General features: G+C 30.6%; 5 protein-coding genes and 1 long non-coding RNA gene across 8 annotated transcripts; 3 read left to right on the forward strand and 3 right to left on the reverse strand.

The window, feature by feature from the left end:
* Positions 1-1,172: 1,172 nt before the first annotated feature.
* LOC128194240 (uncharacterized) lies at positions 1,173-1,815 on the reverse strand. Its single transcript, XR_008245606.1, has 2 exons — positions 1,676-1,815; positions 1,173-1,585 (listed from the first exon to the last, which is right to left on the reverse strand). It is a non-coding gene; the product is annotated as an uncharacterized LOC128194240 (long non-coding RNA).
* On the forward strand, positions 1,477-2,860 carry LOC108335925 (NAC domain-containing protein 2). Of its 2 annotated transcripts, none has more exons than XM_017572141.2 (3): positions 1,477-1,642; positions 1,753-2,033; positions 2,218-2,860. In XM_017572141.2, the coding sequence occupies exons 1-3, from the start codon at positions 1,477-1,479 to the stop codon at positions 2,617-2,619; spliced, it is 849 nt and encodes a 282-aa protein (XP_017427630.1). In that variant the 3' UTR covers positions 2,620-2,860. The 2 variants fall into 2 exon arrangements, with proteins under 2 accessions (XP_017427630.1, XP_052725287.1); XM_052869327.1 differs by having other exon boundaries at positions 2,241-2,860.
* Positions 2,861-3,404: 544 nt separating this feature from the next.
* LOC108335926 (2-hydroxy-palmitic acid dioxygenase mpo1-like) lies at positions 3,405-8,377 on the reverse strand. Its single transcript, XM_017572144.2, has 4 exons — positions 7,902-8,377; positions 4,088-4,150; positions 3,938-4,009; positions 3,405-3,856 (listed from the first exon to the last, which is right to left on the reverse strand). Exons 1-4 carry the CDS (start codon positions 8,265-8,267, stop codon positions 3,743-3,745), a joined length of 615 nt encoding a protein of 204 aa, XP_017427633.1. The 5' UTR covers positions 8,268-8,377; the 3' UTR covers positions 3,405-3,742.
* Positions 8,378-9,689: 1,312 nt separating this feature from the next.
* Positions 9,690-10,643, forward strand: LOC108335318 (photosynthetic NDH subunit of lumenal location 2, chloroplastic). The gene is made up of 2 exons (XM_017571308.2): positions 9,690-10,331; positions 10,420-10,643. The coding sequence occupies exons 1-2, from the start codon at positions 9,846-9,848 to the stop codon at positions 10,516-10,518; spliced, it is 585 nt and encodes a 194-aa protein (XP_017426797.1). The 5' UTR covers positions 9,690-9,845; the 3' UTR covers positions 10,519-10,643.
* A 43-nt stretch (positions 10,644-10,686) lies between these two features.
* On the reverse strand, positions 10,687-13,002 carry LOC108335317 (CASP-like protein 7). Its single transcript, XM_017571307.2, has 3 exons — positions 12,752-13,002; positions 12,102-12,225; positions 10,687-11,076 (listed from the first exon to the last, which is right to left on the reverse strand). The coding sequence occupies exons 1-3, from the start codon at positions 12,970-12,972 to the stop codon at positions 10,861-10,863; spliced, it is 561 nt and encodes a 186-aa protein (XP_017426796.1). The 5' UTR covers positions 12,973-13,002; the 3' UTR covers positions 10,687-10,860.
* A 9,462-nt stretch (positions 13,003-22,464) lies between these two features.
* Positions 22,465-24,887, forward strand: LOC108335162 (uncharacterized). Of its 2 annotated transcripts, XM_017571112.2 has the most exons (7): positions 22,479-22,600; positions 22,823-22,965; positions 23,436-23,498; positions 23,631-23,678; positions 23,801-23,854; positions 24,383-24,443; positions 24,519-24,887. In XM_017571112.2, exons 2-7 carry the CDS (start codon positions 22,831-22,833, stop codon positions 24,608-24,610), a joined length of 453 nt encoding a protein of 150 aa, XP_017426601.1. In that variant the 5' UTR covers positions 22,479-22,600; positions 22,823-22,830; the 3' UTR covers positions 24,611-24,887. The 2 variants fall into 2 exon arrangements, with proteins under 2 accessions (XP_052725629.1, XP_017426601.1); XM_052869669.1 differs by having other exon boundaries at positions 22,465-22,600; positions 23,436-23,678.
* Positions 24,888-25,102: the final 215 nt, after the last annotated feature.

The raw sequence follows: 25,102 nt of genomic DNA on the forward strand, positions 1-25,102 counted from the left end.
GAGATCATTTAAAAAAGAAAAAGAAAGTTTCATCATTTTCCCACTCTTATTTGCTTGTTTGAATGAACATCATTCGTTCCATATCATATAGTGACATGTTCATTATCCATGAATTCAGAACACTGCATCCTGACATCACAATTATGTACAACTTTATATATATACATATCATATTCCAATAATATTCATACACAGAGTGAAATGCAACCCAATGTGGATAAAGGAGTGCTACTGTCATATCCGAAAAGAAAACGAAAAAAACTCAGTGAACAGAAATGTGAAGGAGTTGTGGGCCCTCATTAGTGTATGGTGTTAAATTGTGCTGCAATAAACAAATATATCTATACAAATTATACAGAAAAAAAAGAAGAAAAACTCCTCGAATTCTGATAAAACATGTAGATATTGATTTGATATGAATGCAGAGAAATATATCTTATTGTAGTGTATGATTATATGGTTAAATGGATCGGTTAGTTAGCCATACCACAAATATAATTACTTGTTACTCTTAAGGTGAATGATTGAATCAATTGATAAGACGGTTATAAAATGATTATCTCTAACACTAATTAATTTAAGATAAAATATAATTATTATTAATTAAATTATAATTAGAATGTTATTAATCCAAAATTTATATTGAAAATTATAAATATAGATTTAAAGTAAAGAAATAAATTATGATATTTAATACGCATTAATAACTTGAGTAGTAGACTTTACATAAAATACCTTTTGTTTTAGATAACCTCCGAACTCAAGGGACTAGTAATAAGGTAAGAACTGTTATTTGAATCTTTATAACGATAAATAATTGGCTCCACTTTGTATTCGAAACAATTATTAAGAGAGTTTTAACATGAAAGGATTTAGAAATATAAAGTCTATAAATATAATTTTGAAATAAAGAAATAAGTATAATATTTAATACATATTAATAACTTGAATTGTTCTTTAACATGAGAACACTTTCTGTATGCAGTATCAAAATACAACAGATTAATGATAACAAGGATGAAAATTTAAATCACTAACAATTTATATAAATAATAAACCGGTAACTTCCACCCGCATCCGAGAGAGTTTTAACATAAAAGGATTTATAAATCTGTCTTAATATACTCTCTTAGTATACTTGTAATACTAAAGAGTGTGAGTAAAGAAAGAAATTTGAGAAACTTATATAATTAAATAAATAAGGAATCTGGTGGGTAAGGTGACGCATGCAGTAATGTGTAGAAAAGTCGCCTTAGGAACCAATCAAAGCCATGCAGCGCCACCAGAAACGACAAGAAATCAAAGATAAAAGGGGCATCCACTTCATTGCAAACATTTCAAACACCTTGATTTCTCTGTAACCCTTGTTTTCAATTTTCTTCTTTCGATCCTTCTTTCCCTTCTCTTTCGTCCCTGTAACAGCAAATAAACCATTTTCCATAGTTTCCCATTCAATCTTGGTTTTCACTCTGCTCAATGGAGGGCAGAACAAGCTCTGTGCTCCCACCTGGCTTCAGGTTTCACCCCACTGATGAGGAACTAATCGTGTACTACCTTTCTAACCAAGCCACATCAAAACCATGCCCTGCATCAATAATTCCAGAAGTTGATATCTATAAGTTTGATCCGTGGGAATTACCTGGTACATGTGATAACATATACTAAAATATCAAACCTGTATTTGACCCTGTTGTAATATGTGCATGTGCATGTTTCTGTTGTTCTGACATGTCAAATTCTTGTGAAATACAGAGAAAACAGACTTTGGAGAGAATGAATGGTACTTCTTTACCCCAAGGGAGAGGAAGTACCCAAATGGGGTGAGGCCTAATAGAGCAACTGTGTCTGGGTACTGGAAGGCCACTGGTACTGATAAAGCAATCTACAGTGGCTCTAAGCATATTGGGGTCAAGAAAGCTTTGGTCTTTTACAGGGGTAAGCCACCAAAGGGTATCAAGACAGATTGGATCATGCATGAGTACAGATTAATAGGATCAAGAAGACAAACCAATAGACAAATTGGATCCATGAGGGTAAGCCTTTGCCTTATTAATTACTATAAGTTTTTTTCATATGAAATTACATGTATCTTCTATCAGAAAAGATAAGACTATAATAAATATTCAATATTTAAAGAGTTTTAACTGTTTGAAATTACTCTATAGGCTGCTGTTTTATTTTATTTGACCTTACCCTTGTACTTGGATATGTCATCAGCTAGATGACTGGGTCTTGTGTAGGATCTACAAGAAGAAGAACATGGGAAAATCATTGGAGGCAAAAGAGGACTACCCAATAGCACAAATCAATCTCATACCACCAAATAATGAGACTCAACAAGAAGTGATGAAATTTCCAAGGACTAGTTCCCTTACTCATCTTTTGGATATGGATTACTTAGGTCCAATATCACACATACTATCTGATGCATCATACACTTCAACCTTTGATTTTCAACTTAACACTGCCAATGGTGGAATAGACCCCTTCATAAAGCCACAGCCACTTGAAATTCCTAATAGCCTTTATGCAGCAGATTCAGGGAAGTACCAAGTGAAACAGAACTGCACCATCAACCCCACCATATTTGTAAACCATGTCTATGATCAGAGAGGATAATACCAAAAATGAAAAAAAAAATATGAAATTGGATTATTTGGAACATGACGATAAGCGTCATCAATTACATAATCCTGAAGATTCTTTGTAGAAATACATATATATCACATCACCCAATGAATTTTCAGTGATATCCAATCAGATCATAGCACCCACAGAAAATGTAAATATATATATATATATATACACTCTTTGTATGAAATACCATTAACATTTCTTTCAACACTTTTTATATTATCAAGTGAAACCGCGTTCTAGTCCCATTAGTTACAGTGATCTTTGTTATTTTTTTAGACTTACAACGATAAAATAACTCAATTATTGTTAACTTTTTGTTAACGGAATTACATTCAATATTCTGATTAAGACCAAACCTGAGGCTTAGATCATGCTTAGGTAGCTTTTGAAGGCAAATACGGTTGAGCCACCCGTTTCCAGCGCTGACATACATCATCACAATGATTATTTATTTTGACAAAGGATACATACGATACAATGGGGCGTTGGAAAATTATGTACTGTGAGTCAATAATTGAAACAGAAAGGAGTTTTCAAATGGATTGTTAATTCAATTCGTGATTGGTGGCACCCCCTGTTGCTTATCCAAATTGATAACGGCGTTGTTGATAGAATTGGATATGACGTGTTGAGAAGGTTGGCATGTGCATGCGCTATATATTTAATATGAGAATAACATGTGGCTCAGGATCACACCTTTTATAAAAGTACAAATTCTTGTGTTAGTTTCGTCAAGAAATTGTTAGTTAATGTAAAGTAGTACAAGTTAAACAAACTATAATCATTTGAATGAGTCGTGTGTTCGTGCTACATCTGTATGGTAGTTTGATATATATGTATATTTAATTTGTTGATTGTGAGCATTCTAGGATGTTGGTCTGGCACACGAAATTGATGAGATGAAGCATTTATTTGGACTTGTAAATCCATTAGTACTTCAAGGTTGTGACATAATATTGGTAATAATAAAGTCAATAGGATGAACTATATCAGTTCAATGCATATGTATCAGTACAATGCACACATATATGATCATTTATTCATTTTTAGCTTCCCTTCTTCCTGTGTTTGTGGGAGATTATTTAAGTTGTGCAGATACACCAACCTAATATAGTTTCTGCTTAGTTTCTTGCCATTCATTGATGTTGGCTTCAATTTTTGCTTGCACTTTTGAATGAAATCCTGGATATGGCTCATAACCAAATAAAGTGTGGAGAACCTGCATAAAGCAAGTAGCCTTAGAGACAAAGAAATAAACTGATATTAGGAATTCAAAATATGAAATTTATCAGTACAATACCTCTAGCAATACAAAGAAAGGACCCATTACAAAGGCCTGAATGATGTTATCCAAAAGGGCAGGTGCTCTTTTCTGTAAATAAAACATCTTTGGCATGTTAATATAAGAAATGTTTGAGACAGAGATTGAGTTATTATAACAACAGCTAACCTCAAATATACCGTGACCAATAAAAAGCTGTGTCCAACATACTAGTTGAACCACCAGAACAACCTAGGCATGATCAAAGAGAAAAGAGTGAGAAATGTTATGTTGATAATGTTAGTGTATGCAGTAAAAGTGTTTTTACTATTTGCCTGTGACAACAAGGTGTTTAGCATGGTTATATTTAGCCAAAAAAATTAAGAAGCATAACTACTCTTTTTGGATTAGGACTGAGAGAGATAAGAATACAATTGCAATGACTGGACATTTTTCTAAATACTCCTTTAAAGGGTTGAGTTCATAATGAAGGAAATAATGCAGTGCTCAGGAAATGGTTGTATCAAGATCTGTGGCCTACGAACTGACATCATGCATGATATAGTTTGTCACTAAAGAAACTTAGGCATAACACAATCTACAACAGCTATATAATATCTGATTACTAATAACTGAAATATCTAGAACTTAGGTGGGTTTTCAACATGTATAAAGGCTTCTTGCTAATTTTCTAGTTGTTGCTCATTCGTTGAAGGATGATCACCTTCCTCGTTGTCATTGAAGTCTGTTGGAATGTGTTGCTCAACTCCACCGTATGACTAGGACAAAGTTGCCTTTTAATTCCATTATTTTCACAAAAGTTTGCAAATTCATGCGAGTAGTACTTTCCACTATAATCTTTACGGAGAGCTTTGATTGAGTTTCCAAATTCTTTTCAACAAGCACTTTGAAGCTTGTTGCAAAAGCTTCAAATTTCTCCATGTTGCATTCGTCATCTTTGTTGAAACATTTTGATGGGCTTTTAAGGGGATTCATCAAGGAGATTCGATATTCATGATCCATTACCTAATCATATAAGAGACTATAACGTCGTCTACCTCTAAAACTTAAACTTAAACTTAGATTTCTATCACATTTTGTTTTCTTCCATCTTCACTTAAGTAATCAATCTTGGGTTGGCATTTTGGATTCTACAAACTCTACCTTCTATGGTTATTTTCATAACCATTTTCTTGCAGCTGACCAATACTCATTAGATTGCTCTTCAAATCTAGAACAAAGGGAACATTAGAGATTATGAGTAAAATATCTATTGGTTTGTATTCTTAATTGTCCTTTTCCCATGAATGAAATTTTAAAATTGTCACCAAACTTCACAATATCATCAAGAGTGGTAAATTTTGGCTTGTCTTCACTGATCATGTGATTGTTGTAATCGATATCTAGATACCACAAATTATTGTTGGTTTCTTCTTTTCCATGACAGACCATTAATTAAGACAACTCTTATTCATGTTCTTTCTCCTTTGCTGCATAGTTAGTCTTCTCTTTGCATGTTTTAGTCATGCTAGTACGACATTCTGGTTTATAATGCCAAAACGTATAACACATGTAGCATTCTATGTTAGACTTGTCTGGTAATTTCGTATGATGGTCACTACGTTATCTTCATCTTTGTTGGAAGAGGTTCTCTCGTTGTTGAAGACTGTAATCCAATTTCATCCACGTGACAAACAGTGCTCCACTTAGGCTACCATGTATATTGACATGTGGCTACCACATGTTTAATTTTATTTTTTTGAATTAAAATTAAAATTTTGTTATAAGCATTGTTGTTTTTACCTTGAAAAGAAAAAAAGAAATTCTTTATCCAAGGTGTCTTTGTTTCTTTTCCACCCATTGTTTCCACATCAACATTTTCATCTTCCTCCACCCTCTTCTGCAACTTCCACCTCTTCTTTTGATTTCTCTTTCTTGCACAAAAGTACATCCATCTCTAGGTCACGGTGTTGGGTGTCAAGCCTCCAGGCACAGCGCCATCGCACACCCGTCATCTCTATTCTAGTTTGGTGTTGGATGATGATGAAATTGTGATGGTTGGTGCCGATGTGAGGTTGAGGAAAATGATGGATGAGTTTTTTTTTTTGGTATTTTTCTACAGGTAGAAGATGAAGGTGATGATGGAGGATGCTATTTTTGGGGTGTTGGAATTGGAGATCGGGTCTGTATATTTGTCCCTGTTTGCTTCTGATCTGAATGATACGAGAGAGGGGAAATGGAAGTCGTGAGTTGTAGTGACGAAAGTGTTGATAAATGGTGTGTTTGTGGTTGAAGCGTGAATGAAACTATTGGAGGTGAAGATGATGGCAAAGATGAATGAGTTTGGTGACTGTTGTGAGGCTGGCCGAATAATGGGTGAAAAATAAAGATGATGGGTAATGGAGGCAATGTGTATTGGAGTGAGTGAGACATGGAGATGGAAAATGAATGTTGAGTTGTTGAATGATGGTGGGAGAAAGATCAACGGGGATTCTGGAAGAAGATGATTGATGTCGGAAATTGTTAAATACAGTGAAAAGTTATTTAAATGATTAATGGTATATATAAAACTTGTTAATAATAATCAATAAAGATTTACTAAAAATATATGTTTTTATAACTCACTAAAAATTATTAATGATACGTAAAGATGACATACAAGATGAAATATCGATTTTTTTTAAATAAAAAATTTGAAAGGTTGTTTTATGGAAACATCTTTTTACAAATTATAGTTAAGGAATGTATTATTAACATTTAGTGGATAAAGAAGTTATTTTTTTGATTTTATTTATATTTGACGATACAATGGTCATCAGGCTGAGGCGATCAAAATCATTTAATCTTCGATCGAAATTGAAATTCCACAGTGACAACAATAGATGGTGAGGTAAACGACATCGATAAATGATGGTGTCACGAGCAGCGGTAGACAATGGCATCATCAACAATAATAGATGATAGCATCGTCAACAATAATTAATAATAGCGTCGCCAACCGCAGTAGACGGCGCGCCGGCGGTGACAGCAACAAGTGTAATAACAAATGCAACATAATTTTTTTCCTTAAAAGAATCTTATGTTCTACGTACCATTTTAAATATAGTAAAAAATTATATATAAAATTAATTTTCGTTGTATTAAATATACATAAGTTTTCTATTTATAGTAGTAAAAATATAAACTAAACTTAAAGTATAAATAAAAAATAATAACGAACAAACTAAAATTAAAAGATAAAAATTATATATTTAACAAAAACGAAGAAACTGACTTAATGAAAAAAAAATAGAAGATGGTGTTAACCGAGAGAAAGAAGATGAAAATGTTAGCGGTGGAAACAAGACGGGGAAGAACGAATAAACCTTAGATAAAAGAAAATTTGTTTCTTTTTAAAGTTTAAAATGCAGTGCTAGATTTTATAAAAGAAATTAAATTTTAATTAAAATAAAATAAAATAAAACACGTGAAAACCATGTGACACTGTACATGACAACTTAAGTAGAGTGTTGTTTGTTATGTGGGTGAAATTTTAATCTCATTCAAAATCAGATACTAAAACCATCACTTTTAAAAGAATGAGAATCAAAATGCTTCAAAGTTTTATATAAAAACCATTTCCAATTTTATTTAATAGTTTAACAACTAAAAATATATTTAACTCTTTTAAAAATAATTTCAATTTCGTAGGTCAATTACTAATATTCATTTTAATAATAATTTTATTTTGATTACTTATTTTTTAAAATAATACTCAAATAAAATTATTAACAAAATAATGAGTTTATGTGAGTCCAATACGATAATATTATACTCATCCAATCATATAATTAAATACATATACTCATTTCTTATTGATATTCATTAAAAATATTGATTTAATATTAGAAAATTAAAAAAACCAACAAACCACAATACCATTTTTATATAATAGTTGATAGAGGAAAAACAAACATGATCCATAAACATTAGGAAATTAAAAAATAATAATAATCTGGTTTACCTTCCAAGCTAGAGACCAGCGAAGTTGGGTTGCAAGAAAGCTACTTCCCATCCAAGAAAGGGCAGAAAGCAAAGCAGCGAGAGAACCAGCTTTGAGATCCAAAGCAAGATAGAAAAGAGAGTAAAGCAAAGCAACGAGGAAAGCAACGTTCCAAAGCAAGATGACATTGTTCCTCCAAAGAGAAAACTCAAAGTTTGGAAGATAGAAAAAGGGAGGGAAGAAGTGAAGGATGAGAAGGGCTGAGAAGAAAATTGGCCACACAAACAACACATGGATTGCTCTGTTAACTGGGTTTCTGTGGTATGCTCCATAGAACCCAAAATGCTTTTCAAGATCAAACAATCCTCTCCTTCCCAATGCCATCATCTACAACTACAAAGTCACTGCAAGATGGCCTTTGTCTCTTTGCTTAGAACGAAAGGTATAGAGAGAAAGTTGTTATTTTCATGGGCGTGATATGAACATTAACACTAGTAGTAGGCATAGGTAGCTAGAGGTACCAATAAATTATGAATCAATAGGTTCAATTTTTCAATCTGTTTGCTTCCATTTTTTATTTTAATTAAAAATAAAAAATTTTATAATTTAAATGATTAACCGGTTCAGTTATTTGAATTAATTTTATCTGCTGGTGCAATATTTATTTTAATTTATTTCATTAGAAATATTCATTAATTTATTAAAATTTTAAAAAAAATTATGATTAAATATGTTTTTAATATATATATATATATATAATAAATTTTTAAAATATAAAATAAAAACCACAATTTAAAAAAAAAATGTTAACATCACTCCATCGTGTAAGAGGATTGATTTTCGACCCACTTTGATGTGACAAATCAATGTACTCTACTTCATTTTTGGCAAGCGGGGCATACCAAAAGAGTCTAAAGTAACTCTCATTTTATTACCTCTGATTAAGGGTGGGAAGAGGATGAATACCTCTAAATGTATTTGAAGTTTAATTTAGTTTGATATTTATTTAAGAGTAATGGTACTATTCATTTCACATAAAATACAAGATATAACGTAAATTTTTGTATTTTTTTAAGAAAGAAGAAAATAAAAAGTAAAAAAGTAATGTCAAAAGAACCTAAAAAATTTAGGTATATCAAAATATTATTTTTCTTTATTTAATAAAAGAAGTTAGATTTCACTTTTTTTTTAATATTTAAATATAATAAAAGTAAAATCTAATATATATATATATATAATATTTATTTTTATCATTTTTATATATGTATTATTATTATATACAAGTTAAAAAATTAAATAAAATTGTTAAATACTATTTTAATATTTAAATTTAACATATGTTTCGTAAATTTTATCTTAACATACATATTTTCAAAATCAAATTTTATCTTAAAAGATATAATTTTGATTACAAATAATTTAAATGCTATATATTTTAATTTTTTAGAATTTTTAAAAATTGAAACTCGAGAGAGGGAATTAAAAAGAGTGATTACGTTGAAGATGTTTAAGTTTCTACATTAACAATAATGAGAGGCAAGTTAAATATTAAAATTTTACACTGACCACTTTTCATACTTCTCGTGAATAATAAAAAGGTATACTTTGATAAATAAAGTGATGAGATTAAATACTACACAAACACGTAAAAAACTAAAATCTATTTTAATTTTAAATAAAACCAAGAAACTCACAAAACTTGAATTAAGATAACATTGATTTATAAGATAAGCGAAATTAAGAAAAATGAAACATGTACATGTTCCAAATCTCAGGAAGATAAATATTCCACATGCGCATCATGTACATCAAACCATCAAGCTCTTAGAGCGGTCAGCACGGTCAGAAGGGTCAGCCTACCCCCTGCCCGAAGCCTCAGATTCCAAAATTTCCCTTCCCACCACTCAAACCTCACTCCCTCAAACACCACCTACGTCCCCAAATCACGTTATCCAAACACAAACCATGTCCAGCTTCACTCACGCCACCACACTCCTCCACGCCCACCTCAAAACCCACCACAAAAAGCCCTCCTCCACCGCCACCACCACCACCGCCGCCACCTCCACCCCTCTCCCCCACACAGGCCCCAACAGAAGGAACCTCATCTCCACATTCCTCGCCACTTCCACAGCTGTAGTAGCAGTGCATGGCAGCACCCAACAAGCCCTGGCCCAGAACTGGGGCACCCGCTCCTTCATCTGGGAGCACTTCTTCGGGCCCGGGCTTTCCCCGGAAGACGCGGTGGCCCGCATAAAACAAACCGCCGAAGGGCTCCACGACATGAGGGAGCCTCTGGAGACTCTGTCTTGGAGGTATATCATGTTCTACATACGCATCAAACAGGCCTACCTTGACCAGGATTTGAGAACTGCTTTCTCTACCTTACCTCAGAATCGTCGCAAGGACTATGTCAGAACTGCTAATGAGTTGATCTCCAACTTTGAAGAGGTACACTCTTATTACTACTGTCTCTGTCACTGCTAATCAGTTAAAGGACTGTGTCACTTTTAATGTTTTTGGTTTTCATTTTGTTCAGTTTGATCGGTATATTAGAACGCCAAAGGTGTATGAATCGTACCTATACTACGAGAAGACATTGAAGTCAATAGATGAACTTGTGGCCATACTAACATAGCACAAGGAGGAAGCTGCAGGGTATATCAGTATTCGGAATTCTAATTTTTGTGGTATAAAACCTCTTGTTACTCTTTTTTTTCTTCTTTTTTAATATATATATATATATTTTATGTACATGTTTCATTAGAATGTGCAACTTGCAAGTATTTCAAATTTAACACAAAGGTTCAATGTAATCATGCTCTGCTGTTACTCATCGATTACACCCAGAAACCACAATTCAACAACATTTTCACACTTGGATTACAAACCACAAATGCACACTAGAAAAATGTTCATGAAGACAGTTTTTGTTTTCTTTCCTTCAAACTAAGTTATATGAAGAAAAGGGCATAGAACATCAGTTTCGAGAGATTGCAACAACTGATAGGATGATTAGTATTGTGAAGAGAGCAACAGCAATGTAAGAGCCAATGAGAGAACCCGAAATGCGTTCGCAGAAGTTGTTGTATTGTTGGCAGATTGCAAACCAATTGGCACCTGTGTTTCCATTGTGTGCTATGTACACTATCGATGTTGCTGCAGAGGCTGCGGCTGTGATCAGACCCAACATTACCTTTTTACAACATTAACCACAACTTCATCAACAATCTTAAAAATAACAACTATGGAATTAACATCATTAAAAACTAAGTAGCATGAATTATTGACCACTGTGTGGTTAAACCTCTGCTTTGTTTCAGACATTATTTCTCACTAAATGGAAAATGATGACAGCATCAAGAGTCTTTATTTTAAGGTTCTAATTCTATGATATGTTTTTATTGAGTTTAACTTTTACACGAGAAAAATATAACTTATTTATGCTTGCACATTACAAAACAAATTTATAGTATGTTTAATACAATTTATTGGCTTTTTACCATAATAATTTTAAAATCCATATTAATAATTATTTATTGATGGTGTAAAATTTATATGCATAGTAACAAAATTCAGGATATGTGTATAATATAAAAACTTTATACCATTAATCAATTAAAATCACACATAAGTATGACTTTTTTAAGGTTTTTATTATAGATTAAAAAATGTTACATGGGAATTCGTGTTTGAATAATATTGTAAAAACTCTTCACCCGGTTGACAATATATTTAAACTATTTTCTATTTTAATTTGCCTTCTTTTTTAATCTAGTTTGGAAAGAAAATAAAATAAAATAAATGATTAGGTTTCAAACATATATTTAAGTATTTTCAAATATGATTTTATTAAATATTTTTATCGATTTAAATACTCAAAAAGCTTATATTTTTTAATTGATTTCTTTTTTTTTCTTCACATCTATAACACAGAGACAAAAAGAAAAGATCATAAAGTAAATAATGATACTTGAAAAAAAAGTTAAAAATAAAAACTCAATTGTTAAATATAATTTTTTAAAATATTTTATATAAAAAAATTAATAAAAACTTAATAAAAAAATTTCAAATTTAAGAAACCTAATAAAAAAATATCACAAACTTTGGATGATGATAATGAAAAGATTTCACTTGAAAAGAAGAAGTGAGTATTAAATATGAAAATCATCCATAAAAATTTGGCTTGGTATTATAATTAAGGAGAATCTGTTTGTTTACCGTGTCAAAAGCAACAAGGAGAATCCTACTTTTCACTGCAGTGCTCCTCACTATGTGGAAGATAGATAGAACAAGTGAAAGCACAAGATAGCCACAAACAACAGAGTTGCCCATCACAAAAAACCTGGATTTCCATGTTCACACACATCCAACGTAAACTCAAACACATAATTACAGATACACAAAAATCACTTCTCAAGGTGAAGATATAAAAAACTGATTTTAAGTTAAAAGCACTTAAACATGGTTAATATGTTATGAAAAAATAATCATTTAACACACCTAAATTTTTTACATTGATTTGACACTATCATTTCTTATAATTTACTTTTTTTCTTTCTTGAAAAAGTACAAAAATGTATACTTTTATGATCATTTTATCCTTATATTCTGTGTCAAATGAATTTAAAAGTGTGTCATAGTATCATTCCTTCATATGTTATACTAGTTTCTTCAACTTGATATTAAAATCACTTGTAACTGAGAATAAGAGTAGTATAACATACATTAACATTCATTTGACACATTTAACCAGAGTACAATAGACTTTAAAAAATAAACTTTTGTAATTTAAAAAAAAAAGTAAAAATAAGGAAAAATAATATCAAATGTGTGAAAGTATATTTTTGTGTAACTAAACACACACTTACACAAGTGAGGGAAGGTCATCAAATTGAGCTCTGAATTTGATGAATTGAGTGGCAAATGGAAGGGTCTCATTGGTAGTTGCCATGGCCAATGCAGCACCTAGGGTTGCAACAGCTGCAATAATTCTCAAAACAAAGTCCATTATAGATAACCCTCTTGTCACCCCTTTTCTTGGGGATGCACCCTTCATGGCTTCTCCAACTTCAATTGAACTTCCCTTCATTTCTCTTCCAATTTAATGTTTTCTCTCTTAGCACACACACTTCTTATTTAACTATAGGTATCCAAAACATGCATTTATATAGGTGTTGAACAGCCATGTCAAATTTGTGTTAGGTTTGGGAAGTACCAGGTGGCTATTGTCGAATGAAATTATGCACTAATTCACCTGCTCCGTACTTGTTCCAAATTATCGTAAAAGCTAAAGATGAACTGCTCCATTTACACGCATAAAGCACTCATCGACTTCAACGGTACGACATTTGATTGGTTATTGTTGATTGATGACATGTGATTATTGAGATTTAGTTTGCCATCTTTGGGTATAACAAGACAAAAGAAAAAAAGAGTCCAAAGAAGAAAGAAGTGAGGTTATTGATGTGAGAAGGATAATGATACTTTGACAATATTTTTTTTATAACATTTTAATATCATCTACTTATCATTACGTGATTGGTCCAAAATTACTCTACCATCAATAATAATAATCATAAACACCAACATGGACCAATCAAAGAATGACACATAGATGATGTTAAAATGTTGTAAAAAATATGTTCTTAAAGTATCATTATCCTTACAAAAATACGATGATAGATGAGAAAATGTGTAAAGAAAATATTTATTTATTTTAAAATTTGTTTCTTTGTAGTTAACATCATTATTATTAAAAAATGTAAAAGGTTTATAATTAATAGTTTGATTTAGAATTAACCTAATATAATCGATAATGTTGTACATATAATAATACATAATTAATCTATTAGAAAGGAAAATAATAAATAATGTAACTTTTTCCATCTGTATCCTTTTTTGTGGTAAAAAAGATTATCCTATACATATATTTTTTTTCTATTTTTTGCAACTTGAGTTTTTTTTTCTATTGTCTATCATGTTTTTTCCGAAAAAAATACTTATATATAAATCCTTTTATGATGAGAAGATTTTGTTGATGTTGAATTTTGAAATATATTTTAATTTTATAAACTTCTAAGATTCAATTCATGTAAATTATATAGAAAAGTTAGTAGGCAACAGGTTTATGCAAAAAATACGTAAATATTTTTTTTTATTAATTTGGCTGAGACAGGGTTATTTATTTTGAGATGAAATATTTAAAAAGTTATCGCAAGCATTAAAGCCTTTGCAAATATTTCTAACCTGAACTCTACTTATTCTAGAAGGTGTGGGTCATAATTAGTGGCTTGAGATTTACTCATAGTTGATAAGAACCAAAAATTTAAAAAACTAGTTTAAGGATTAACTAACAAATCTTCAAAAGTAATAACGGATCTTTAAAAAAATGACTATAAAATATGGAAAAATAAACATTTGGTGGATTCAGTACACTGTGACTCATTTATATTAGTTTATTCCAACTATAATTTATATAGGCAAATATCTTCGTTAAATAATCCCCTAAACCATTGATTGGGTGTTAGTAACATGTATTGGCTAGAATTACCATATATAAAACCATCAAGATTTATACTTAACCATAAACAACTTGTGATAAGTTAAGAATATTTTATACCCACAGCTCTAGCTTCATTAGACAATGCTCTCAAACGGTTATGTTTTGTTTCATAGTAGTACATGTTGGATGTCTAAATAGTATCATGTTATTGATGGAATTATTATACTCTATGTTGCTAGTACTTGCCTAATCTTAATTTATAACCAAACAATGTTATTAAATGATCAATTTGTAGTCATGCTTTGCATGGTGATAAGCTAACAAAATCAATCTCTCACTCTAATCTTATGCTGCTATTTCAACCAAAAGAAAAATATTGTAATGACATTTTTTACCTTAATTTATCCATACGAAAATAACCAAGAGTGATCCAAGTAATTAATACACACTAGTAAAAAATCGCATACAACGTCGAATATTTTGGACTTTTAACGGCGAAATCACGAACAACATCATATTAGGGGACATTAAATTGAATTCGAATTAAAAAAATTCGACGTTAAATTGACCTCGAATTTAAAAAATTCGACGTTAAATTAACCTCGAATTTTCTCAATATACGACGTCAACGTTAACGTTGAATTTAAAAAATTTGACGAATTTTCTCAATATACGACGTTAACGTTAACGTCAAATTTTGTCAATATTCAACGTTAATCAATTTTTTTTAATTAATTGTGATCCTTTTTTACAACTCTACGAAACCTGAAAAGCAAAAAAACAACAAATTTCAGTTCTTGGTATTTTATAAAGCATGAACTATGAACGTGTAGTCTAGTATCAACAAGAAACAATAATAACCAACAAGAAACAATAATAACCAACAACAAACAAGTTCAATCAAACAACAACAAACAAGTTCAACGAAACAATAACAACAACAAACAAGTTCAACAAAACAAACAACAAACAAGTTCAACACATAAGTTCTTCAAAACGAAAACTAACCTTCAAAAGGTGGGTTCATCGGAATAAAGTTTTGTCACAGTGAGAGAGAAATGAAGAACAAGAACACGAAAATAATAAGTTAAAACAAGCAAAAATCATACATAAAGTAGTTAAGTAACATGCATTTGTATCAAATGAAAGAAAGATTACATGTGATGTTCGTCAAACTTCGTTCGAGAAAAGTTTGAGAAGAAAAGAGAATATCGCGCGCTAAGATAAAGTGAATGAATTTTCAATCTCCCGCTCAATTTTTTATTGAATTCACTAACCTTTTGACGTCGAATTTAAAGGGCATTCGACGTTTTATATCCTTTTAGGTCGAATTACAATTTTAAATGACGTTTAATAATTCCATTTATTTACAAAAATGTAACCCCTCATTTTTAACATTGACTATTCAGTAGTTGGACGTTGAATGTGTGACGTTATACGCTGTTTTTGTAGTAGTGACATAAGAAAAAAAATGGACAATAAATAATATACAATGTACAAGACAGACGAAGGAAACAATGTTTTTGGAGGTTTAAATCGGTTATACATTGATAACAAATTATTCTCTCCTCTCTTTTTACTTGTCTTAATTTTATGGAAAAAAAATTACTATAAGAAAAAAAAACTAGTCACTAATTGTGATTGAAATAGTCATCCAATAGTTGTAGTCGCAAATTAGTGACTTAAATAGCGACTAAATTGGTGTATACTAACATTTATTTATATGACGGTCAAAATAATGATAAAAAATATTAGATTAATGAATCTAATCTTTTAATCACCAAATTAGTAACTGAAATAATATTGTATTAGCTAGCGAAAAATTATTGGTCGTTACAAAGTAATTGACAACCGATAAAGTGAGAATATAGAAAATTGTATATTAGAAGTGATAATATTTTAATAATGATTTTCTATTATTTTAATGATAAATTGTTTAAATATTAATAGAAATATCACAAATCAGTCTTATTACTTAAAAACATTTCATCTCTCTAGAAACTCTTTTCTAAGAGTTCTCTTTCTTCTTTCTAAGCTTTCTCACGTTCCTTTTGAAGATCGGATATTGTAACACCCCAATTTAGGATATCACAAATAAAGTATAACTTATTTATGGAAATTTAAAATCGAATAACATCTCAAAAATTAACGTAATAAAAATCTTAATTTATATAACGTCAATTAAATAAAACATAAACAAAAATTTAAAACTTCCAAGTAATAAACTAAAATTGTCACATAACATCTAAATAAAAATCGTTTAAAATAATAAAAAAAACTCCCGAACCACTCTTCAAATATTGCTACTTGACTTATTAATTATGTTGAATATAGTAAAAAATTATATGTGAGATTAATCTCCCTTGTGTTGAATATATATATACATAGGGGTACTCTATTTATAGTAGAAGAAATATAAGTAAAACCCAAAATACAAATAATAAATAATAAAAAATTAACTAAAGATAAAAGATAAATATAATATATCTAACAATCCTCGTCAAGCTTGTGCATACAAATTGTATGTACCAAGTCTGTTATAAATATAATCAATTCTCGGTCACCTCAATACCCAAGAAATATCTAAGTTTATCAATATCTTGTTAAGAGAAAATCGTTTATACATCTAAACGCTTTTATGTTTTGAAGTTTAACCAGATAACATTAAATGAAATAAGAATTTAAAAAAAATCATAGGATGAAACATAAGACTAGGTTCAAGAATCCCCAACATAGAAAAAACTTAAGAAAACCTTTAGGATAGTAGAAATCATAAAAACACCTAAATCAAAATATCCAGACGCAATGTTAAACGACTGATAAGTCAAAGTGTCTAAGAGAGTTTCGCTAAATGAGTGAGCTTACTATACTCAAGGGTATTTAGTTGAACTCTCGGAAAAATGAAAAATGTCAAGACATTGTATTCGAAAAAAAACTCTCTAAAAGCCTAAAACCTAAAATGCAAAAGAAAACATAACATGTTAAACGATGTTGCTCTGAAAAGGCGAAAATAACAAAAAGAGTTTAAAAAATTACAAAAGGCGAAAATAACAAAAGACGAAAATAACATACTCTACACGCATCCACATTCTTCATTTAAAAAATTAGAAGTGGACATTAAAGACAAAAGATATATTCACTAAATGTTTTTCACTTGAAGTTATGTCTAAAAAGAAGTACAATCTACTCCAGTCAAATGGAAAAGAAAGTTTGCTCTAACAAATTGGCGTTAACCAACAAGTTGGTTTTAACCAACAACTGATGTACACGAAGAAGAGAAGACACAAGAATCAAGACCAAGAGCTTAGTCTAACGGACATTTCTTCAATAGCCTATGTATAGAAGATCATTCAGATAAAGAATCAAGCGGATATCATACAACATAAATATTCATCCTTAGAGAAGCGTTCAAAAGAAAAGCACATAAAGAACTCAAGAAAAGAAAACATCTGAGCAGAAAAATAGAAAAGAAGTCAAGCAATACTCTCGAGGTTCATTCTAATATTGGCTTACTGTTGTAAGAAAGAGAGAAAGAGAAAAGAGAGAAACATCAACGAGTGTTTAGACTATATTGTATTGTATTCAAATTCTCTCTGCTAGTTTGAACGACTTGTAAGTAATCGTTGATTACAATTCTAAAGAGAATTAAAACACTTGTTGAACTCATTTGAGTTAAGAAAATATAGGCAATGATGTCTAATACCAGGTTGTCTTTGACAACACTAACTGTAATCGATTACCAAACCCTTTTATTTGAATTTCAGCACTGGTAATTGCTTACAGTAGTGATGTAATCGATTACCAGTGAAGTCGTGACCCCCTGTACGACTTTAATATTGTATAATCGATTACAGGTGCCCGTAATCAGTTATCAGTGCCTGAAAACGTGAGGGGTGCATGACTTCACCTTTTGTATTGTGTTAGTGTAAAAGTCGTACACCCCTGTATGACTTCTTCATTTGAAGTCATATGGAACTGCATGACTTACCCTTACGTAAATAAATAAAAAATTGCCCAAATCTATAATAACGAAGTGATTTTTGCCTAGAAACGTAAAAAATCCTTTACTTGGACATTACCTTTCTATGTTATCACCTAATGAATAACTTTTGGTAAAGGATGCATCTGGTTCACTGAAACTTTGAAAGATTACTAAAGGCATTGTGATTGAAGATAATGGAAAGGTAACCTGGTTGCACTTTCATTTGTAACTTGTATCATATTCCTTTTTGTCAAGGAAGTTGTATATAATAAATGAATGATATTTCCAAAGTTTCAACTAATACAGCTCTTGCTTTACTTGTCAACTATTTAGGTTTCATTTAAGGAGAAAAAGGAAGAGTTATTTGAGATGGTAAGATTCACATCATGAATTTATTTTTAAAAGTTCTTTGTACTTTATTTATTCAAGCCAGCTTTTAAGTTTTTCAAATGTTACTTTAGGTTAGCATTCTTGCATGGTTTAGTGTGAATACTAGACTTGGAAGGTTGTCAGTTCATTTGGACACACCCTAGTGATTTTTTGCATATAAATATATTCAGCAGATCTTAGCATTATCGGCAAGTCTGAAGATGATAAGGTAATAGCATTATTGTCTTGAAAAATGTATTTGTTCTTTTTTAAAATTTATAATTATTTTAATTTTGTTCCTAGTTTTTGGTATGCCATTACAATTAAAGTCAACTCTTTATTTACTTGTTAGCATTGGCAGTATACTTATAAATGTCTGTAAATATTTTTTATATTTTATTTTTAAATTTTAAATAAAATATTATTTGAAAGTAAATTTAAATAAAAATTAATTTTAAAGTACAGTGCAAATATCGTTGTATATTAAATATCAATGTAAGTAAATTTATTTTTTAAAAGAAAATTTAAATGAGTATTATAAATATAATTTAAGAGATTAATTTTGTAAATATTAACTTTTATTTTAGAAGTATAAACAAAATATAAAAATATATAAAATCAAACTTTAAAAATTTGTAAATAATTAACATTTTGTTTAGTAATTTTAGAAATTCTCAATTCACATATTTTAAACTATGATATCGCTATCCATTTCATCATAAAGAAATAATCAAATATAATTAAACACTCATTTTCGTTGTGTATTCTTTTCTCTCTTTTTTTTGCATAACATAGAGTCTACGACAACTATTTTTCATATCTTGTTGGTAATATGATTTTTTGGTGATAAAGTTTACTTATGAGTAGGGATCAAACAAAAAAAGGCTAGGGGTTGACGAAAATACGATCGCTCCTGGTTTGATTCCTCTCCTTCATCCACCACCCTATCAAACATATGAAGTTGTCGTGGAGGATGAAAAATTCTTCTACAAGAACTCCTTAACACCACTGCAACAGAAAAGACCAACATGATTCAAACTAAGAGTTGTAAGACAATGATCAAGTGTAACAAGACATATAATCTTTTAATTTGTCCCGACTATAGTGTGATTATTAGTATTTGGGAACTCCAAACTTTATTTATTATTATGTTTGAGTATTTATCTAGACTTTATTTATTAGTATTAAACATTTGTATTTTATAATATTTAAATTTTAGAGCTTTTATGTATGAAATTTGTTGTATATTGACATTATTTATTTAATAAGTATCTTTTAGATATAAATTGTTTGTTGATGTGTATTTCAATCTATCATAACTGTTCCAAAAAATAAATTGTTTCATCAAAACTGACGATTATGTTACTTATAGATTTTTTTTCATATATAATTATATATAAATTTTACTTATGGACTTATCCGTATGTAATTACCTACGGATTAATCCTTATGCAAGTTTATTTGATTGAGGTCGAAGGTCGACTTTATTCGTCCTGGAAAGATTAAGCTGAGTTTTCCTAGAAAAAAGCTTGTGTGGTCGGGCCGAAAGTCAAGACAAGTCAATGTAAGGTAAATGCTAAGTTGATTCGACATAGGTTGAAGGTTAAGACAATTTAGAGTAGGTTGAAGGTCGAGCAGATTCAGCCTAGATTGAAGGTCAAATTGATTCGTTTGTGGATAAATAACGAGCCAAATTCTTCATGGTAAAAGATCAAGACAAGTAAGTTGGGCTAAAGGTCCACACAGATTAGCACGGGTCAAAGGTCGAGACAAGTGCACATGGGTCGAAGGTCGAGACAGGTTGACCAGGCAAAGGTCGAGACGATTTTGCATGAGTCCAGGGTAGAGATGAGTCAAGTTGAGGCAAAGGTCTAGATGAGTCAGCCTTGGACCAAAGGTTGTGATATGTCAACTTAAGCTAAAAGTCGAGATGAGTCGGTTAAGGCAAAGGTCGGGATGAGTCAACCTGAGTCGATGGTCAATACAAGTCGCCTTGGACAGAAGGTTGATAAGTCAGCTTTGCTCAAAGGTTGAGACATGTCCATCGTGTCGAACGTCAAAACGAGTCAATTTAAACTGAAAGTCAAGACAAGTCATTATGGATCAAATGGTAGGGTTGATGTTTCAAATATTTTTAAAATATATTTTTTCCTTAAAAGAACAATTAAATCTCTTTATTTAGATAATAAAATTAAAATCTAAAATATTTTAATTAGTGCATCGAAACAAACTATTTAAGAAATGAAGGGAATTCAATTATAAACAATTTAAACATTATGTATTTCAATGTGAAAATTTCTAAAATTTCTTATGCAAACAACAATTATTATGATTATAAATGGATAATAAGCTCTGAATGTTATTCAACCTGTAATTATGATTCTAACTTACTCCGCTATACTTAACAATAATAAATCATATAACATAATTAACACGATATGTTATTTTAATAAAAAAATTAATTTAACTTAACCATAGTAAGTCATATAACATAATTAACACCTGATTTTAATTAAATAAAGAATTTAATAGTTACATGTGCGACATGTTATGTAATATAATGAATGCATCTTATTATATTATTATATTATATTAAGTAATATTAAAGTTTTTTAAAATAAGGTAAAATATATATTTTTTTTCCATACTCGTCATTCATAAATGAATTATAATTGTTTTTATAGAAGATATTTTGATGCTTAAGTCAACATTTCATATCAATAATATTAAATGTGTAATTAATGAGAAATGAATAAAATACTTGACTATTATGCTATTTATAATATAATTTATTATGTTTGTAGATCCTTACTTCGATGGTTTGGACCTAGGTCCAATAGATTGACAAGTAATCGGTTAAGCTACTTAGTGGTAGAAATTATTTTAGATATGTTTAGGTGTAGACACTTAAAATATATTGAGTTGTGTTTTTATGTTATATCTTATTAAAATGAGATCAATATTGATGTGGTTAACGAATACTCCGTATACAATATAACTTATATTATATTATATGTGAAATACATCTTTAAGGAAAAAAAATGTATTTTAGTAAGTATTAGCATTCTTGCACTGACATGTAATTGTAAGTTGTTTGATTGTTTCTCATAAAAATCAAACTAAACAATAAATTAAAAGTATGATTTGATTTTTCTTTATAACAATCCATTTATGTGCTATTAAAAAAATATAAGAACATATATTAATTTTTTTCACTAATTTTATTCTTAATTATGAGTCATTTGTTGAGCTCAAAGAACATTAAGTGAAATATATTAATATTTTGAACTTTTGAAAATCTAACTTTATTTTTAGAAATAATATTTCGAAAAACGTATTTCTATTATTCATATACACAATCAACGAAATTAAAACCATAAAATTGTAAATGATGAGATATAGATAAAGTGAATCAAAGCTAATGATAATGTTTTTAAATATCTTTAGTGTCGGAATAATTGTGAATAAAAAACATATAAGTTTATCATAAAATTAATTTTATAAATTTAATGAATTGATTAAATTGTATAAAATTTAACAAACGCGCAGAAAAAATTATTACAACACTGTCCATTGCTAATGTTTGAATGCATGTACAAAACAAACAAGGGTTCGCTAAAAACTTGTTTCCATGTATTTGGATTAATAATTAAAAGTTAACTAATAATACTACATCAATTAAATGAAAATAATTATATATATATATATATATATATAAAATGTTGGGAACGCAATAAAAGATGCTTGTGTTTGTATTGTGCAACTATTGCTAATTGTTTTGTCTCAGAGTTGCAGTTTGGCAGTTAAACGTCTTTTCTTCTCTTCTCTGCATCGATTTTCAGATCCAAAGTTTCTCGCGATACGGTACGATATGTTTCGATATCTCGTTCCTTCCGTAGCTCTTCGCAATAATCTAATCGCTTTCCATGCTAATTTTGTTTGATTCGTTGCTGAATTGGGAGGGGGTATTGATCCATGTTATTTGTATTGGAATCAATGGGGTCCTTACGATTTTCTGCGAAAAAATATCGGAAATTGTTGGTGTTTCGCTTTAGTGACAATATTGCAATTGTGTGTGGTGTGTAGAGGAAGCAATGTCGGAGGCTGAGGTTGGCGATGTGAAGCAAAAGGAGGAGGATGGTGATGATTCTTCTAAGAACGAAGTTGACTGTGAAATATCTGTGGATGATCGGAACGCTGACAACCCCATGCCCTCGTCCGAGGAGGAGGTAATTGTTATTCAGTGGAATGGATTTGTAAGAAAAAATTCAGCATTTGAGAGAATAAGGTTTTAGTTTGGGGATGTTAGCTTTGGTTAATTGGTGTGGAGATACTAAAATAAATAAATTGGAACACCCAATTAATTTGGGTCTGGCAGCCAAACATGATAACAATGTCTGAAAGGCTAAAATATATCTTTGTTTTATGATGATGCTGTGTATTCCGATTCATGTAAAGTTTCATTGTTATAGAAGTGTAAAGTTGTATTCTTCTATGCTCACAATCCTATCATTGTCTCGTGATCTTTTCTTTCTGTTTTTGTGGACTAAATGATCAGTATATGTATGAGAAATGTTTTAGACCTATCTATAGTGGGTTTTGTTATTATTGAATATTGAAATCACTTGAGCATTTGAACATATAATATGGGCTTGTGTTGCTGTGTTCGGGTATCATTTCTGTAAATTTGTTTTTTCAGGAGCAAGCTATTAAGAAAAAGTATGGGGGGATGCTGCCAAAGAAGCCTCCACTAATATCCAAGGTTGCTAACCATTTCTTATCAGATCTTGCTTCTCCAATGCTTCTGTTCCTCCTGCCATCCGATCATCTGTGTGTTTGTTTGAAATGTTCTTTTGAAACTCCTTTTTCTTCTTGGCCAATCTTCATTTTGCAGGATCATGAACGTGCTTACTTTGATTCTGCTGATTGGGCTTTGGGGAAGGTATTTTCGGACCTTAGGCATAAGTTAATCATTATAACATGAACACTTATAATTTACCATCAGTACATTTTAAACGCATGATGCCTAATATATCTGCCTTTTCTTCTTGATTTTTCAAATAGCAAGGAGCACAAAAGCCTAAAGGACCACTTGAAGCACTCCGCCCAAAGTTGCAGGTACAATGCATTGTGAATGTTTTCTGTTCTCTGTTTATATGAAAGTCAGTGACTTTATTTTGCTATATTGAGGGTGCTTTACATAACTGAGGTAATTTCATCTTTGTTTATCGCTTCCCTTCATGTCATTTTTAAGTTCTTTTCCAATAATTATTCAAACCTCCAAATAGATTCAGATTAAATTGCAGAACCATTATGTTGAAGAATCAGTTTTGCTGTTTGGAGTACATCTTTGCAATGCTGCAAATGTGCTAAGTGCTTGATGCAATTAACTTCGATGGGAGATAGTGTAATAGTCATTCTAGTTCCTTGTATTGCAGTGAAGGTTTTTATCGAAAATTTTGGGCTGAACAGGGAACAGGATTCATTATTCTTACATGTTAATAAAATAATGATTGATCCTCTACATGACTACATATGCATTGCAGTAATGTTGCTATTCTTATAGTTGAAATTTGAATGAATTTTGTTGACATTGATTTTTCTGTTTTCTTATCTTGTTGGGGTCGTACTTATATTGGTAATCAGCCAACACAACAGCACGCTCGTTCAAGACGCTCAGCTTATGCTCCAGCAGATGATAGTGAAGGTACTTTCTTTTTGTTCCAAAAGTTCAAATCTGTGTTAAAACTTGAAAATACTGAAGGTGTCTCTGTTTTGACAGGTGAGGGCGGCCACAGTAATACATCAGCAGAAGAAGAGAGTGCCACTGAAGATGTTGGTGGTGATGCTCCTCAGGAACAAAGCCACCGTTAGTAGCGCATAGGTTTGACCTATAATTTTCCATTTGACACAGTGATTAGAGTTGCTTGTGCTAAAAAACTAGAAGTTGGGGTTTTGAAGCAGTCGTAACTATGAATTAGATATAACTCTTCGCAAGTATGGGATTATATTATATGACGTGCTAGAATTGCATTGAGAGATCTTGATCTCTACATTCATTTGCGAAGGCACGATTGTGCCATTTGTAACATTTGACATCTTACAAAATATAATCATCTGCAATAAGATTGGATGTGAAACTTGACAATAATTTGTTTGTTAACTATCAACATGTAATCATATTCAAGACATATATGAGTAACTGATAAACAGGCCAGAAGAGTTATGTTGAATCAACAGTAAACTGATAATCATGTTGGTTTTGTCAGAAGGATTACCAAAAGACAACAGTGACATTTCTATAAAACCTACTTACTATGTTGTCCATGATCTCTGATTCATACTGATCCACTAATGTTTCAATTT

This window comes from Vigna angularis, chromosome 10, assembly GCF_016808095.1.
Source record: "Vigna angularis cultivar LongXiaoDou No.4 chromosome 10, ASM1680809v1, whole genome shotgun sequence".
Taxonomy (NCBI): Eukaryota; Viridiplantae; Streptophyta; class Magnoliopsida; order Fabales; family Fabaceae; genus Vigna; species Vigna angularis.